Source organism: Thamnophis elegans, chromosome 7 (assembly GCF_009769535.1).
Source record: "Thamnophis elegans isolate rThaEle1 chromosome 7, rThaEle1.pri, whole genome shotgun sequence".
Lineage (NCBI taxonomy): Eukaryota > Metazoa > Chordata > Lepidosauria > Squamata > Colubridae > Thamnophis > Thamnophis elegans.
The window spans coordinates 79,348,847-79,367,007 of record NC_045547.1 but is presented as its reverse complement, the minus strand read 5'-3'; the positions used below and the strand labels follow the sequence as shown (position 1 = coordinate 79,367,007).

Sequence of the window (18,161 nt, the reverse complement as noted above, 5' to 3'; positions counted from 1 at the left end):
GTAAGCGAATGAACAAATTAAATGTGTTTTCAAAAATATTTTTTTAATTTTTTTTTTTGATAAAATCCGGTAATTTATTTCCTGTGTTGTTTTTGAAGTCTCTGCTGCAAAGGACAGACTTTAACAACTGAATGCATCCACGGGCCAATAATTTAATTACATTTCTTCCGACGTATATCATTATTTTGATTGCCAATAAGTTTAACAAGACTTCTGAACAAAGCCATTGGAGACTACATTATTTGTTTATTTTAAAAAAGGACTTTTTGCAACTGTTTAGTAAACTTCAAAATAAGATGGTCAAGAGGACAACCCTTTATATTACAAATCACTCATTAAACTGAAGTTTTCCTTTATCATTCCTTACCCACAGACAGAATCTTGCCAAACTAAACCAGACTCCTTACATCACAAAATATATACACCAGTGGTGGGATTCAAATAATTTAATAACCGTCTCGCTGCCCTAATGACCGGCTGGGTGGGGGTGGCCATGGGGGCGTAGCCATGGGGGTGTGACCAGGGGGTGTGACAGGCAGCACTCGGCTTCCTGCACCCCCCTGGGAGCAAAAACAGGTCGTGCGCGGACTGCCCCCCCCCCACATGCCCTGTTTTGGGCCTAGGAGGCCTCCCTGCAGCCACTGTTGGAAGTGGAACATAGAACCTAGAACTCAAGGACTGGAAGGGACCATGGAGGTCTTCTAGTCCAACCCCCTGCTCAAGGCAAGGGAAGCGATCCTGCCATCCTGTCTAATTTTTCCTCTGGTCTATTTTTAGTATAGTCAAGGCTCTGATTTTCCTAGTTGCAATGAATGGCTGTGAAGGTTGGATCATAAGGAAGGCTGAGCGCCAAAGAATGGAGGCCTTTGAACTCTGGTGCTGGAGAAGACTCCTGCATTGAGTCCCTTGGACTGCAAGGCCATCCAACCGGTCAGTCCTAGAGGAGATCAACCCTGGCTGCTCTTTAGAAGGCCAGATCCCAAAGAGGAAACTCAAAGACTTTGGCCACCTAATGAGAAGGAAGGACTCCCTGGAGAAGAGCCTCATGCTGGGAACGATGGAGGGCAAAAGAAGAAGAAGGGGACGACAGAGAAGGAGGAGGCTGGATGGAGTCACCAAAGCAGTTGGCCTGAACTTAAGTGGACTCTGGAGGATGGTAGAGGACAGGAAGGGCTGGAGGAACGTTGTCCAGGGGGTTGTGATGGGTTGGACACGACTTCGCAACTAACAACAACAACAAAGTCTATTTTTGAAAACCTCCAGTGATGGAGCATCCAGAATAGTGATGGGTTTGTTGGCAGCTGCAGCACAGTGCAGGCTCGTACTGAAACCTACATAATTAGCCGAGATTGAAGATGGCTAGTCTTTCAACACTGATTCTTCTTCACCTTTAAATGGTTGCACTGAGGATTAAAGCAAGTGCAAAAGTATTCATCCCATTGCTCTTAAAAAGTCCTGGAAATACTTAGAACCTTTACACTTTCTGCATTTATCTTAAAGTTACAGGCAGGAGTTCTGCTCCTGAAAAAAATTAGGTAAAGGGAAAGGTTCCCCCACACATATGTGCTAGTCGTTCCCGGCTCTAGGGGGCGGTGCTCATCTCCGTTTCAAAGCCGAATAGCAATAGCAGTTAGACTTATATACCGCTTCATAGGGCTTTCAGCCCTCTCTAAGCGGTTTACAGAGTCAGCATATCGCCCCCAACAACAATCCGGGTCCTCATTTTACCCACCTCGGAAGGATGGAAGGCTGAGTCAACTTTGAGCCGGTGGGATTTGAACCGCTGAATTGCAGATAACAGTCAGCTGAAGTGGCCTGCAGTACTGCACCCTAACCACTGCGCCACCTCGCCGAAGAGCCAGCGCTGTCCGAAGACGTCTCCGTGGTCATGTGGCTGGCATGACTAAATGCCAAAGGCGCACGGAACGCTGTTTCCTTCCCACCAAAGGTGGTTCCTATTTTTCTACTTGCATTTTTTACGTGCTTTCGAACTGCTCGGTTGGCAGAAGCTGGGACAAGTCACGGGAGCTCACTCCGTTATGCGGCGTTAGGGATTCGAACCGTCAAACTGCCGAGCTTTCTGATCGACAAGCTCAGCGTCTTAGCCGCTGAGCCACCGGGTCCCTTGGGGGAAAAAAATTAGTTATCCTCTTTTTAAATTTTTTTTTAACAACGTTCAAAGTTCCCACCTGCTCCAGAGAAGTCCTGTTTTCTCTTATAGCAATAGCAATAGCAGTTAGACTTATATACCGCTTCATAGGGCTTTCAGCCCTCTCTAAGCGGTTTACAGAGTCAGCATGTTGCCCCCAACAATCTGGGTCCCCATTTCACCCACCTCGGAAGGATGGAAGGCTGAGTCAACCTTCAGCCGGTGAGATTTGAACCACCAAACTGCAGATAACAGTCAGCTGGAGTGGACTGCAGTACAGCACTCTAACCACTGCGCCACCTCGGCTCTTATACCTGTACACCTACTTCTACAAAGAAAAGCTTTCACTTTTATATCTGTGCTTTTGGGAAACGTTATCGGAGTGGATTGTGGCTTTCTTAGTAAAAGAGGGTTCAAAAAACATGGCTTAGTTAGCATATATGCACAGATTGTTCACACTACAAAAAGAATCACCTTTTTTTTTCTGTTTTGGGTTCCTTAATGGTTTGTTAAATGCAAAGGCATAAAACTTAAAACTCCTATTTTGGGGGGTGGATGGGTGTTATTCTTTAATGTATGGTAACAGCCTTTCCTGCTGCTGGCAATTTAAATATTTGATTTGAAACACTCAATTAACTTCCTTGATATATTTTTTTATATGGGTATATCCCCGTTTAATGTCAAGGCGGAGTCATCCTTTGTAAAATTAGCCACTGTGTAAAAGTATAATTAAACAGCACAAAAAGAGTAAAATGTGCTTGAATTTGATGAAACATAAGAAAAAAGAACGGTTGCAGGATCTGGGCATGGCTGGTTTAGTGAACAGAAGGACCAGGGGAGACAGGAGAGCATCTTCCAATATTTGAGGGGCTGCCACAGAGAGGAGGAGGGGGTCAAGCTATTTTCCAAAGCACCCAAAGGCCAGACAAGGAATAATGGATGGAAACTGACCAAGGAGAGATTCAACCTGGAAATAAGGAGGAATTTTCTGACAGTGAGCGCAATCAACCAGCGGTACAGATGTTGCCTTCAGAATAACAGATAACAAATAACAGAATTACAGAGTTGGAAGGGACCTTGGAAGGTCTTCTAGTCCAACCCCCTGCTCAGGCAGGAAACCCTATACCGTTCCAGACAAGGGCTTGTTCAATATCTTCTTTGGGGGGAAAAAAACCTCAATTCACAACTTCTGGTGGCAAGTCATTCCACTGGTGAATTGTCCTAACATGCCAGGAAATTTCTCCTTAATTCCAGGTTGGGTCTCTGGGAGCTTCATCACTGGAAGCTTTCGAGAAGAGACTGGGCTGCCATCAGTCAGAACATGGTGTAGGCAGGGTCTTCTGGTGGTGGTGATGGTGGATTACCTACAAGGAGCCTTCCAACTCTTGTTATTTTGTAGGTCCCACTGATCTTCTCCCAGCCCATTGTGAGATAACAGTTGGGGAAAGGAGGAGAATGCATCCTATTGGCTGAGGGATGTGGGTGGAGCCCAAGGCGGCAGGTTCTATAGGACCAAAGAGGTCCACCTTCTCCTCCAGAGAAGAACAGAGACCTTGGAGACAAGGCTGAGTTGAAGTTCCATCTTCTTGATCCTACCATCTCTTTGCCCTGATCTCTCTTCTTCTTCCTCCTCTTCCTCCTCTTGCAGAACATGAGTGATTTTCACCTGGACCTTGGTCCCCTCAAAGAGCCTCTAGGTTTCATCAAACTTCTTGAGTGGGTGAGTTGGTTTGAGAAGGAACCCTTGCGTGGCTTCTCTTGAAGATGTCTTCTGCAAACTCTTGGGTGGGTGGGTGTGAATATGCACCTCCAAAGCTCTATTTGCAAGACGTCCTGAACCACAAAAATCTAGCAACTGTAATTTAGGGTCTTGCAAACTTTCCTCCTTTGGGTAAATTTGGATTAATTCAATTTTAATGTGGAATAAATGGTGGTAGAGATAAGTAGCTTCTCTCTTGCAAAACTTTAGTAGAATAAGATACCAAAGTTTTTCTAGGCCGAAAAGGCTGTGAGGCCTGTATTTTTTTCTTTTCTTTCTCTGCTCCAGAAATGCTATGATAGTTTCAGCTTTCTTTTCCTAGGCCACAGTTTAACTGAGTTTATTACTATCCCACCCCCCACCCCCCTGTCTGGTCTATAAAATCCCCTTAGAATATGTATTCTCTTCCAAGAGAATCCACGCGAATAGACATATGGCTCTTAATTCAAAATGTTAAATGGTAGGAAAATTTATCCCTTTATTTGTGTGCATGTTATAGAGACGCAGTGGCTCAGTGGCTAAGATGCTGAACTTGTTGATCAGAAAAGTCGGCAGTTTGGCGGTTCGAATCCCTAGCGCCGCATAATGGAGTGAGCTCCCATTACTTGTCCCAGCTTCTGCCAACCTAGCAGTTCGAAAGCATTGTAAGGTTCCAGCAGTTTCCCGGAGCCACTGAAATGCCAAGGAGAGTGGAGACGAGGCTTGCAAAAAGTATCAGCTTTTATTTATAGCCATAGCAATATAACTATATCCAAACATACAAACAAAATTCATGTATGGAATAGCCACTCCCTGCAAGAGTGGCGCAGAGCATTATGTACATTTTAGGCAGGTAGAAACAAAGTTTATCCAATCAGAGAGAAAGAGTCGTTACCAATGTGATCTTTAAAGCATCCTCTTGTTCAAGCTCCTCTCTCTGTCTACTTTATCTATGGAGTATCCCTATAGCCTGTGTAGGGGGTGGCAGCCCCCCTTTGCCAAATTATTTTTTTTTGGCAGAAGGCTTTAAGGATTTATGAGCCAAGAAAACTCCCTACTTTGGTTCCTTTATCTATGGGATACCTGATATTCCCATGTAACAATTTCTCCTATGTTTTCAAGAAAGCGCCTAGCTTTGAAGCCAAGAATAGAAGCGAGATGCAGCAGAGAGATGACATTTGCAGTAATGCCATCCACTACTAAGGTTACAATTTGCTAGGCTAGAAAACAACAACTCATTTCTGACGGTATACAATAATATAAGCGGGAGCCAACAACAACGCTTAATCCTTAATAAATGATTTCTAGCAGTATTTTCATATCAGAAGCAAACAGCAAATATTGGTTTAATCAGTAACAATTATATAGTAACATAAGCAATTCATAATGAAAGCCAATAGCCAATATTGATTCATATACTCCTTCAGCATGTAAAAATGCAAGTAGAAAAACAGGAACCACCTTTGGTGGGAAGGGAACAGCGTTCCGTGCGCCTTTGGCGTTGAGTCATGCCGGCCACATGGCCACGGAGACGTCTTCGGACAGTGCTGGCTCTTCGGCTTTGAAACAGAGATGAGCACCGCCCCCTAGAGTCAGGAACGATTAGCACATATGTGTAAGGGGAACCTTTGTCTTTTATGGATGTAAAATTTCTCTTGCTGTTGTGCTGCTGGTACTCCAGGCAGCTTACAACAACGGGAGAAAGGAAGATAAGTTTAAACAATAACAGTTGCAAAAGAAATAGAATTAAACAATGAAAAATAAAAGGATTGAGAATAGAGTGATAGGATAATAAAAGACGAAAGAGGAGGGAGTAAAGGGGGAGAAGGAGATTTGCTGTCAACCTTAGTAGCTACTTCCAGTGTGGAATCCCTCCTAATCTAAACCGTTGTGTAGTAATGTCTTGGTATTTGCAAAAGCTTAAAGCTTAGAACATGTTTTCAGCTGCAGGTTGTGTTAAAATTGCTGCATCGCACTGCACAACTTTTTCGTATTTTACGGCTGGCAAATATTTCTGACAAAAACCAGGTTACTCGTGGGATGTGCACATGCTGAGATCTTATTTTGACGGCCTATAAGCTGGGATCCTGCATCACGATAGGCTGTGGTGTGTCGCAGCCCCTGATAAACCATAAATAATGGTTTGTAGGCCACAGCTTGGTACATGCATCAGGTTAAGTCATAGCCTCACAAACTCACAAAGTAGCATAATCTGTTGTATAAATTTAGCACAGACCAAATGTTGTTGTAATTTTAATTCTAGACAAAATGGCTAATGTGCGAAATCATTTGATATTAAAGTGCAATCCAATCATCTGCGAAATCCAGATTAAGCATTAAAACCCCAGCAAAATATCTGACGTCTTGCAAAAGAACAAACATGAATACTATTCTTGTTCCTGATTTCTACACCCTAAAGGGCATTTTTAATCAAATGGGGCTGAGTTTACATTACATTTTAATCCATTAACCCTCATTAGGTCCAGTCATTTTGCATAACTGTGTTTTAACCATGGTTTATTTGCAAAGTACAACTGGATGGCTTGGTACCACCACCTGAACTAGAGACCGTGGTGTCTAGGTTTACACAAGTTGCTAAATCCGTGATGTGAACCTATGGCATGCGTGCCCGAAGTGGCACACACATCCATGTCGCACTGACTTGTGAGCTATTACCCCAACTCAGCTGCACTGCCTATGCGCCTCCTCCCGGCCAGCTGATTTTCAGGTCTCTGCCACACATGCGCAGGGAACAGGGCACATGCGGGAGATGTGCATGCATGCGGGTGGGGGTTGCACACACATGCATGGGGGGGTCGTACGGGGGTGCTGTGTGCGCATGCATGGGGGGGGCAGGTTGTGCATTCATTGCATTATGGGTAGCTTGTATTTGGTCCCAGGAGGCTGCAGGGAGGCTTACTAAGCCCAGTGTGTGTGTGGGGGTCTCTCACACACATGTGGGGTGGGTGGGTTGTGTGTGTATGCACAGGAGGGCGGGGCAGTGGCGGGGCTGTTCCAACTGGTATGGTTAGAACGGGTCCAATAGCGTCCACATGGAGTGTCGCGCAGGTGCTGTATGTGCTATGCGCATGCGCGGAAGCGCCAAAGGAGCTCGGGCGGGCGGGTCCTCTGGAGCACCGTATCGGAACGATATCCGGTGCTCTGGACAGGCTCCGTTATGCCTGTACTGGGGCGTATCGCCTACAACCCACCAGTGGCACGGGATGTTTGTGTGTGTGTCACACATGCATTGCATTATGGGTGCGGGCGCACACGCGCACAGCATGTGACAACAAAAAGGTTAGCAGCGCTGTGCTAAATCAAAGTCCAGCAAAAGGAATTATTGTGAATAAATTGTGGAAATCTAGTCCCTATTACAGGTCGTCCTCGACCTACGACCACAATGGAGGCCAACATTTATGTTGCTAAGTGAGACATTTGTTAAGTGAGCTTTGCCCCGTTTTTATGACTTTTCTGGCCACATTTGTTAAGTGAATCACTTCAGTTGTTAAATTAGCCGCACGGGTTGTTAAGCGAATCTAGCTTCCCCATTGACTTGACCGAAGGTCGCAAATGGGGGGACACGCAATCCCGGGACACTGCAACCGTCATAAATATGAGTCAGTTGCCAAGCATCCAAAGATAAATTGCGTCACCAACGGTCGTAAGTGCGAAAAACGGTCATAAACCACTTTGGCGCTGTTGTAACTTTCAATGGTCATTAAACGGACTGTTATAATTCGATCTCCTGTATTATTTTACGTCATAGTCTTGAGCTGGTTTTTTTAAGGCTAAATATTTCTTGTTCAGGCACCCCAATTTGTACTTGTGGGAATTGTTTTTCACCCCACAAGCTGACTTTGAATGTCATTTCTTGAGCCTTCGAATTAAAAAAAAGGCAGCTGGGATTTTGATAAGCGGATCGTTCTTCGCGGTTATCCTCTTGTCTCTGCGAAGGAAATGCTAGAATCCGGATGTTATTTTTCCCCCCGACAGCTCTTTGCGGTGTTTGCGTTCGCTTCTTGTGGAGGGTACAAGGGGGTGACCACGCTTCTGGTCTCCTGTCACGGCGTGGTGAATAAAACAATAACCGCCTCTTTCAGTTATCCTTTCAGGTGAGTTCCTCCGGCGTTTCTTCTGTGTGGATCCCCTCAGGATTATGAGTGGGAACTGGGGTTTTTTTCTCATTATGGTTTGTCCATGGACTCCTCTGAGAATCTTATTTTATTTTATATCTACTGTCTCTGTCTGTCTGTTTCTCTGTCTGTCTCGCTGTCTGTCTGTCTGTCTGTCTGTCTGTCTGTCTGTCTGTCTGTCTCTCTCTCTCTCTACCTACCTACCTACCTACCTATCTATCTCTATATCTTTATATCTCTGCCTGGCTCTCTCTCTCTCTGTGTCTGTATCTATCTATCTATCTATCTATCTATCTATCTATCTATCTATCTATCTATCTATCTATCTATCTATCATCTATCTATCTATCTATCTATCTATCTATCTACCTATCTATCTCTATATCTTTATATCTCTGCCTGGCTCTCTCTCTCTCTCTGTGTCTGTATCTATCTATCTATCTATCTATCTATCTATCTATCTATCTATCTATCATCTATCATCTATATTTATCTCTATATCTCTGCCTGCCTGCCTGCCTATCTGCTTCTGTGTTTGTGTGTGTGTGTGTGTGTGTGTGTGTGTGTGTGTGTTTGTATGTCTATCTATCTATCTATCTCTATATCTTTATATCTCTGCCTGGCTCTCTCTCTCTCTCTCTCTCTCTCTCTCTGTATCTGTATCTATCTATCTATCTATCTATCTATCTATCTATCTATCTATCTATCTATCTATCTATCTATCTATCTATCTACCTATCTATCTCTATATCTTTATATCTCTGCCTGGCTCTCTCTCTCTCTCTATGTCTGTATCTATCTATCTATCTATCTATCTATCTATCTATCTATCTATCGATCATCTATCATCTATCTATCATCTATATTTATCTCTATATCTCTGCCTGCCTGCCTGCCTATCTGCTTCTGTGTTTGTGTGTGTGTGTGTGTGTGTGTGTGTGTGTGTGTTTGTATGTCTATCTATCTATCTCTATATCTTTATATCTCTGCCTGGCTCTCTCTCTCTCTCTCTCTCTCTCTCTGTATCTGTATCTATCTATCTATCTATCTATCTATCTATCTATCTATCTATCTATCTATCTATCTATCTATCTATCTTTCATCTATCTATCTATCTATCTATCTATCTATCTATCTATCTATCTATCATCTATCATCTATCATCTATCATCTATCTATCATCTATATTTATCTCTATATCTCTGCCTGCCTGCCTGCCTGCCTATCTGCTTCTGTGTTTGTGTGTGTGTGTGTGTGTGTGTGTGTGTTTGTGTGTGTATCTCTCTCTCTCTCTCTCTCTCTCTCTCTCTCTCTCTTTATATCTCTGCCTGGCTCTCTCTCTCTCTGTGTCTGTATCTATCTATCTATCTATCTATCTATCTATCTATCTATCTATCTATCTATCTATCTATCTATCTATCTATCATCTATCATCTATCTATCTATCTATCTATCTATCTATCTATCTATCTATCTATCTATTTATCATCTATCATTATCATCTATATTTATCTATATCTCTGCCTGCCTGCCTGCCTATCTGCCTCTGTATGTGTGTGTGTGTGTGTGAATCTGTATCTCTCTCTCTCTGTCTTTCTTTCTTTCTTTCTTTCTTTCTTTCTTTCTTTCTTTCTTTCTTTCTTTCTTTCTTTCTATATTTATCTCTGTATCTCTGTCTGACTGACTGACTGCCTACTTTCCTAACTGCCTCTCTCTCTTTCTTTTTCCATAAAACAGACAGTAATTGTATTACAAAGTAAATACTATATATGCTTAAATACAGTTAAGAAATATAAGTAATCCTTGATTTATGACTGCAGTTGTGGCCAATTTTTTTCTGTTGCTAAGTCAGATAGTGAGTTTTGCCCCATTTTAGGTCGTAAAATGGGGCGCAGTTCCCCAGACAACTGTCTTGCTTACCAACAAGGATGTTGGGCTCAATTGTGGCCCATAAAGTCATAGGTCTCCTTGTTAGATAAGCTCCCCATTGGGAGAGCGAGTACGTTCAACGAAGCGTTGTGAGAGTTATGTTGCAAAACTTAAAATAGCTCACGGCACTTTCTAACAGCCAGCTTCCAAAACACTCAGATCAGATCAGCCCAGCATCTAACAGAGACAGAGAGCTAACAGTCATTCTGGCTCCCTCTTATGGCCGATTGAGGAAAAACAGCAACCAATCACATTTTACCGTATGATTTAAAGAAACAGGTCTACAATTGTTACATGATTTATACATTGCCAACCCAACCGTTAAGATTATATTCCTAACACTCCTTATATGTTTTTAGATGAGTAGACAATCTGGATACTGCTCGGACGTTCTCCAATTTCTGTTTGTGCAGGTTGAACACAGTTGTATTCACTTCGCCAGATCCCACCCGATGCAACGGCACCTGGACAGATATCTACCTGGTGGGCAACTTCTCCTCCTCGGCCCAGTTTTTCGTCACCTTTGGAGTCCTGATCTTCTTCTATTGCATGATGGCCCTGGTGTTTTACCTTGGCTACATGCACGCCTATCGGAATGGTAGCAATTTCCCAATGATCGTAAGTGGCTAAGATTCAGTTGTTGTTGTTGTTAGTTGCGAAGTTGTGTCCGACCCATTGCAACCCTATGGACAACGTTCCTGCAGGCCTTCCTGTCCTCCACCATCCTCCGGAGTCCATTGAAGCTCACGCCGACTGCTTCGGTGACTCCATCCAGCCACCTCCTTCTCTGCCGTCCCCTTCTTCTTTTGTCCTCCGTCGTTCCCAGCATGAGGCTCTTCTCCAGGGAGTCCTTCTTCCTTCTCATTAGGTGGCCAAAGGATTTGAGTTTCCACTAGTTCTTTTGGTTCTGTAATCTGCAGCTTGGATCCACACACAAAACGGATTAACGTCCTTCTCTCGGCTTCCAGGATTACATTTTCACGCTCTGCGCTGCCTTCCTGTGGCTGGTCAGCACGGCTGCCTGGGCCAAAGCTCTCGTGGATATCAAAATATCGACCGGTTACCGCATTGTGGAAGAAATACCGGTGTGCAAAATGGTGGACTCCTCCTGCGCATTTGCTTCCGTTACCAGCATGGGAAGTTTGAATGTGTCTGTGGTATGTACACCCTGTCAAGTATGGTTTCACGGGGTGGGTGGGTGGGTGGGTGTGTATCTTGTTTTGACATCTGTCGCTCAGGGTTGAAATGAGGGCTCCTTGGTGCTCTCTCTCCGCTTGGTGGTTTTGTTACAGACGTTTCATTACCATAGCAGGTAACACCTTCAGGGCTAGAAGGGAATAGGGTTTGCGGAGAGGAGGAAGAGGAGGAGGAAAAGAAGGAGAAAGAGGAAGGACTGGGGTTCCCAGCAGGGATGGGCTGCAAAAACTTCAGTTAACGGGTTCTCTGCCCAGTTGCTAGGTGGGCGGGGCCATGTAGTTAGCCTCCTACACCATGGCGATGAGGGGGGTGTTTTTGCCCTCCCCAGCTCCGGAGGCTTTCCTCAAGCCTCTGGGAGGGCGAAAACAGCCCCCCCCAGGCTCCGGAGGCCCTCTGAAGGCCAGAAATGGACCCGTTCCTGGCCGTCCCAAACTTCCAGTAGGCCCGTTTTTCGCCCTCGCCGAGCCTCCATGAGGGCCCTGCATTCCAAAACGGGCCATGTAGCCTGTTCCCAGTGTATGTATGTGCCAGTGGTGGGTTTCAAAAATTGTTCGAACCTACTCTGTGGGTGTGGCCTCCTTTGTGGGAGTGGCTTGCCGCCCATGTGACCGGATGGGAGTGGCTTGCCGCCCATGTGACCGGATATGAAGATGCCGACGACACTTGTCAGAACCCCCTTAAATTACCTCACACACAGCACTGGCCTGCATAAGAATAGGATGTAAACTTGCTTTTTAAAAGGCATCTTTGGTTTGTGTTAAAACAACTTCAACACACGCAATGTTCTGATTGTGCCATAAACGCAGTAGTCATCCTTACCTTTCACAGAGGCACTGAGTTTTATACATAGGAGCATGATAGTGTAGAATAATCATATCCAAGGACCAGTGGTGGGTTTCAAAAAATTTTTGGAACCTCTTCTGTAGGTGTGGCCTGCTTTCCGGGTCTGGTGGAACCTCTTCCAACCGGTTCGGTAGATTTGACGAACCGGTTCTACCAAATAGGTGCGAACTGGTAGGAACCCACCTCTGGTATGTGCAGAGTGCAGTTGCCAGACGAAGGGAACAGCTAAAGAACAGGGGTCGACTTGGGAGTAAGGCCACAGATGGACGATGAATGGCCCCTCCCAGAGGAGATACAAGAGGAGCGAAGGGGGAGTGGAGTTTGCAGGAGACCATTAGTTCGCTTAATTGGGAGACTCCTTGCCAAGTTCTGCAGAGATCAGCCTGGCAGCTCTCCAAGCCAGAGAAAGTCTGTGACTGTAAATCCTCCCACGAAAGATTTTGCTGGATGTGAATGAGAAGAATTCACAGTCAATTAATAAAAAGTTTTTTTTTTGTCGAGACTAAGAGTTTGTTTCATGTTCTTGGGAAGCCTCGGTCCCCTTAGAAATTGTGTAAAGTGTGCATTGATTCAATTATAACACCAAACTAATTAAGACCTCTCTGTTCCTCCAGGTGTTTGGCTTGGTGAATATGATTCTGTGGGGTGGAAATGCTTGGTTTGTATATAAGGAGACTAGTCTGCACAAATCTAACAGTAATTCTCCAAAGCCAGGATTCTACCCACCAACATCAGGAATCTGAACAGTTACAGATTGAAGCTAAGCGGGCGCGTGTTTCATTTTGTTGACAAGTTTGAATGCACTGTATTTCGAAAATATTTTACCATTAACTTTAGCAAATGTACAATTTGGAAGAAAAATCCCGGTGTAGGTAGGAAATGAGTCTTTTGAAAGAATTTATTAACCTTAAATGAATATTTGACTCAAAGGCTTGGACAGTGTTGTCATCTTAGAAAAGAATTCTTCGGGACACAATACGTTTCCGTTGTAGTGACAAACTGCATTTGACAATTCTTTGCCTGTATAATCCTATTCATGTTGTACTCTACTTAACGTTTTGTCATAAAGAGAGACTTGAAATAATTGTTTGTGCATTCTATTGAGGATTAGGATTTGGCAAATTCACTGTCTGTTTAAACCGTTGCCGGATTTAAAAAGTTTCTTCTGCGCTAAAAAGGTATTATTATTATTATTATTATTTTTTGTATTTGCGATTTCAGTGTAAATTGTTCAACTGCTACTATTGGAAAAAAAAAAGATACAGCTTGAATACTCTGTGATTAATAACTGAGGTAATTCTAACCGTTTTGATTTGATGATCAAATGATCCCCGGGGATCTATTTTAAGTTGGAAAAGTTCTCTCTGATCTTGAGAATGCAAGTTATAACGAGGGAAGGATTCAAGCCTTTAGAAAGCTATCCGTTACTTCTACGTTTGACTGTTTAAAACATGGATGCTTAATACATTCGAGCATAGTCTTTCATACTCCTGCACGTTAGATTCAGTCCACCTAATAAATTGACATTTCTAGAAATTGGGCCTGTTGTCCTGAAAATATTGTACAGTGAAACACAGGGGTGTCAAACTCAATTTCATTCAGCCAAGGACTGACCCGCGGTGCTTCTGTCAGCGAAAAGGGAACTCGGGAGGGCTGTGTGTGATGCTCCCAGACTCAATTTTTGGCCGCAACTCGATTTCATTGAGGGGCGCATCAGGGTTGTGTTTGACCTCGGGGGGGGGGGGGGCGTGGCCAGCTCAACATCATTCGTGTTAGCTCGACGTCACTCGTTTTTGGCCATGACGGCCTCCTACAGCCCTCTGCCAGCGAAAACGGAGCTCACACGCACACACTCACCCACCCACGGGCTCCATTTTCACTGGCAGAGGGCTGTAGGAGGCCGTCGTGGCCAAAAACGAGTGACATTGAGCTAACATAAATGATGTCGAGCTGGCCACGCCCCCACGAGACCCACTGAGGTCAAACACAACCCTGATTCGTCCCTCAATGAAATTGATTCACGGCCAAAAACTGAGCACAGGAGGGCCACACGTAGCTCTCCCCTTTTTGCTAGCAGAGGCACCGCGGGCCCGTCCTTCACTGTTTCTAGGGAGGCCCCGTGGGCCAGTTCTAAGCACCCCTCGGGCCGGATCTGGCCTGCGGGCCTTGAGTTTGACACCCCCGATACAGCAGATACTAGCAAAACCTAACGCGGTTTTGTTTTTCCAGAATAGAGGTATCAAACGCAAGGCCCAAGGGCAGCATTCGGTCCGTGGGTGCTTAGATTTGGCCCGCGGGGCCAGTCTGGATCTAGGAAAGGATCAGCCCACGGTGCCTCTGCTAGCAAACATGGGGCGTAGGGGTACCACACCTTCACTGGGGCTCCAGGCTTGTTGGCACAGCCATATCTTAAGGCCTTTTGAAAGGTCGAAGTGGGCGGCATACAAAACTAATAAACTAAACTAAACTAAACTCTTTCTGAAGGCGGCAGCGCTGGTGTCCACCATCCTTCTCATGGGAGCAATTTCCAAAGGTGAAATTACACATTGTTGGGGAAAAAAAGATACTACAAGCACAAAGAACTTTATATTTGTTACTGCTATTAAAGCTGGGTCTAATACTGCCTTAAATGCTCATTATCCCACACATAGCTATTTATTCTGTGCCTTGTCAGTGCCCTATAAAGTGGGAGTCACGACCCTCGGCTGGTGGTGGGGTGTCAAAAAAAGCCAAGATGGCACCCAGAATAACAGGATGGCATCTTTTAAGTGTCTCCCAAAGGAAAACATCTTATTAAAGTCAACACAGGCTGAACAGTTTTTTATTCATGTGTTTGACGTCCTGTTGGAAGAAATGTCCTTCTGGGTTCAGCTCCAAGGGGGGGAGAAAGACACTGGAAACATGGAGGCTGCTTGGAAAGATGGTTTAATGGTGGACAGGACCACGTGGTTTTGAGGTCCTGAACAGAAAAGGGGGATCACATGCGTCCAGCTTCCAGATGTTGGGTGAAGAAGAAGAAAGAGAGAGAGAAGAAGGAACTTGCTGGGTTTTTATACTCTTAAGATGCAGGAGCAACTCTCTAGGCTGTATTTTGAGTCCACGTTTGATTGAGTTTCCAGATGCCATGTGGTGAGTTTCTGTAGAAGGCTAGCCCTACCTTTATGATGTAAAGTAGACTAGCTCAGGCTTTAACGGCTCATGGTGGGGGCAGGAAACTGCAGGGAGCTACTCTGTCTTTAAAAACATGTTTCTCCCTTTTCACACACAGGGAAACATAATATTCTGCCTTCTTAATATTGCCCAGGATATTTCAGTTTGCTAGCAGAGGAGTGGGTTTTAACTGCCTACAGTCCAAGGGCCCTTTCCATGTTGCGTAGAGTACCGTAAGGCTAAAATGTCTGCTTAGACTTTAGCCCCCATCCCTTAGAGCAGGGGTGTCAAACTCTATTTCATTGCGGGCCGCATCACAGTTGTGTTTGACCTCGGGAATGGGGGGGGTGGGGGTGGACAGGGCCAGGGTGGGTGTGGCCAGTTCAACATCACTCGCGTCAGGGGTTTTGGTGGCCCGAGCACTCGGCCAGCTAAATGGGCTCCCGAGCTCCGTTTCTGGCTGCGATGGCCTCCTGCAACCCTATGCCAGCGAAAACGGAGTTTGGGAGGGCCGTGGGCGGCCCTAGCGAGCGCCGTTTTCAGTGGCAGAGGCACTGTGGGCCAGACTGTTCCTTTTTCCAGGGTGGCCCCAGGGGCCAGATCTAAACACCCCACGGGCCGGATCCAGCCCGAGCCTAGAGTTTGACACCCCTGCCTTAAAGATTTGAACATGGATAACTCCGTTTAGCCGATTTCATGAACGTGTTCTTTGACAAAGTGACTAAATTAGTAGACCACCGAAATGCTGTGGACATAGTATATTTAGACTTTATCAAGTAGACCACAACTCAAGTAGAGCCGAGGTGGCGCAGTGGTTAAATGCAGCACTGCAGGCTACTTCAGCTGACTGCAGTTCTGCAGTTTGGCTGTTCAAATCTCACCGGCTCAGGGTTGACCCAGCCTTCCATCCTTCCGAGGTGGGTGAAATGAGGACCCAGACTGTGGGGGCGATATGCTGACTCTGTAAACCGCTTAGAGAGGGCTGAAAGCCCTATGCAGCGGTATATAAGTCTAACTGCTATTGCTATTGCTAACTTATTTTTTGGTAAACTACAAAAATGTGAGATAGACAGCATCGCCACCAGATGGATTTGTAACTGGCTGACAAACTACTCAAGGAGTAGTCCTTAATGGAGAGAATTAAGCAGCGGGATGCCACAAGGTTCCACCTTACTCTTTAATAGCTTCATAAATGACTTAAGATGAGAGAGTAGAAGGGTTTTACCCCTAGGTGAGAAAAAACGAAGGTACAAGTACAGATTAGGCGAAACCTGGCTCAAAAACAGGAACTAAGAGAGGGAACTTGGAGTCCTAGTAGACAATCACTTAAACGTGAGCCAGCGGTGTGCAGCAGCTGCCAAAAAAGCTAATACAATCCTTGGTTGTATAAACAGAGGCATAGAATCAAAATCTTGTGAAGTATTGGTACCGCTTTACAAAGCTTTAGTAAGACCACACCTGGAATATTGCATCTACTTTTGTTTACTACATTGCAAAAAAAAAAAAGAAAAAAAAAAAAAAAGAAAGAAAGATGTTGAGACTTTGGAAAAAATGCAAAGAAGAGCAACACAGAATATTAGGAGCCTGGAGGCTAAAACATATGAGGAACGGTTGCAGGAACTGGGAATGTCAAGTTTAATGGAAAGAAGGACAAGGGGATACATGATAGCAGTCTTCCAATATCTCAGGGGTTGCCCCAAAGAAGAGGGAGTCAAGCTATTCTCCAAAGCACCTGAGGGCAGGACAAGAAGCAATGGGTGGAAACTAATCAAGGAGAGAAGCAACTTAGAACTAAGGAGGAATTTCCGACGAATGAGAATAATAAACCAGTTGAAGAGCTGGCCTTCAGAAGTTGAGGGTGCTCCATCTTTGGAGGTTTTTAAGAAAAGATTGGGCAGCCACCTGTCTGAAATGGTATAAGATCTCCTGCTTGAGCAGGGGTTGGACTAGAAGACCTCTGAGGTCCCTTCCAGTTCTATTCTGATTGATTGCTTTGTAGAGAAAGCTTTTATCATTCCACTAGGAGTCACTGTTGCGGCATTAAAAATGTCCTTTTAATGGCAAGAATATTTTACCACCCATCATTCTATCCATAGCAAGCATTTAGAAGTCCTCAACTTATAACCACAACTGAGCCCAAATTTAGGTAATTAAGGGAGACATTTGTTAAATGAGTTTTGCCCCATTTTACGGCATTCCTTTCTATCGTTGTTAAGTGACTCACGGCAGTTGATCAGCTAGTAACCCGGTTGTTGTTAAGTGAAACTGGCTTCCCCATCGACTTTGGTCTGTCAGAAGATTGCAAAAGGTTATCGCATGACCCCCGGGGCGCTGCGACCGTCATAAATATGAACCAGTTGCCAATCATCTGAATTTTGATCACATGATCAGGGGGAGGTTGCAGCTGTGAAAAACAGTCATGTCCCTTTTTTCCAGTCCCGTTGTAACTTCAAACAGTCACTAAATGAACTGTTTTAAGTCGAGGACTACCTGTACGGTAGTAGAACTTCAAAACAGAGCCGGCACAATGAGAAAGGAGATATTATTTTTCCCAGATCTTGACGGTATTCTGGGCAAGGCGTCCTAACACAGAAATACTTGTTAAAGAAATAAACTGGCATGTTAAGTACAATTCAGTGTCATCTTCCCCGAGTCTTTGCGTTGCCCAGGTTCGGATCTATGCTGGGGCTCAGGACCCCAGACCGCACCCCAAGGTTCGGGGTAGCTGGTGAAGTATTTTAAGGGAGATTCGGTTTAATGTCAGGGTTCCAAATAGCATCCAAAAGTAACTCGGAGTCCGAGGCAAAGGATTCCTCAAAGTTCCAATTTATGAAGAGAGCCATGTTGGCACATCTGGGAAAACCCGAATCTGAAAGCTTCCCGGTTTTCCCCACCCAGTTGAAAGTTCAAGATCTTGCCCTCACACCCACAAGTCTATCACATGGTCCAATCTCCCACTGCCACGTTGGCAGCTTCCACCTATTCAGTTCCGGTCAGGTGCAGAGGTGCAAAGACAAAG

The 18,161-nt window shown here is 44.8% G+C and overlaps 1 protein-coding gene across 1 annotated transcript; it reads left to right on the top strand.

The window, feature by feature from the left end:
• The first annotated feature begins 3,685 nt into the window (after positions 1 to 3,685).
• Positions 3,686 to 12,863, top strand: SYPL1 (synaptophysin like 1). The gene is made up of 5 exons (XM_032222157.1): positions 3,686 to 3,869; positions 7,884 to 8,002; positions 10,366 to 10,570; positions 10,921 to 11,109; positions 12,607 to 12,863. Exons 1-5 carry the CDS (start codon positions 3,801 to 3,803, stop codon positions 12,733 to 12,735), a joined length of 711 nt encoding a protein of 236 aa, XP_032078048.1. The 5' UTR covers positions 3,686 to 3,800; the 3' UTR covers positions 12,736 to 12,863.
• Positions 12,864 to 18,161: the final 5,298 nt, after the last annotated feature.

Coding starts and splice junctions, on each gene's coding strand:
- SYPL1 (XM_032222157.1), top strand. CDS start 3,801: ATGAGTGATTTTCACCTGGACCTTGGTCCCCTCAAAGAGCCTCTAGGT. Junction 3,870..7,883: donor TCATCAAACTTCTTGAGTGG/GTGAGTTGGTTT, acceptor TCCCCCCGACAG/CTCTTTGCGGTGTTTGCGTT. Junction 11,110..12,606: donor GAAGTTTGAATGTGTCTGTG/GTATGTACACCC, acceptor CTGTTCCTCCAG/GTGTTTGGCTTGGTGAATAT.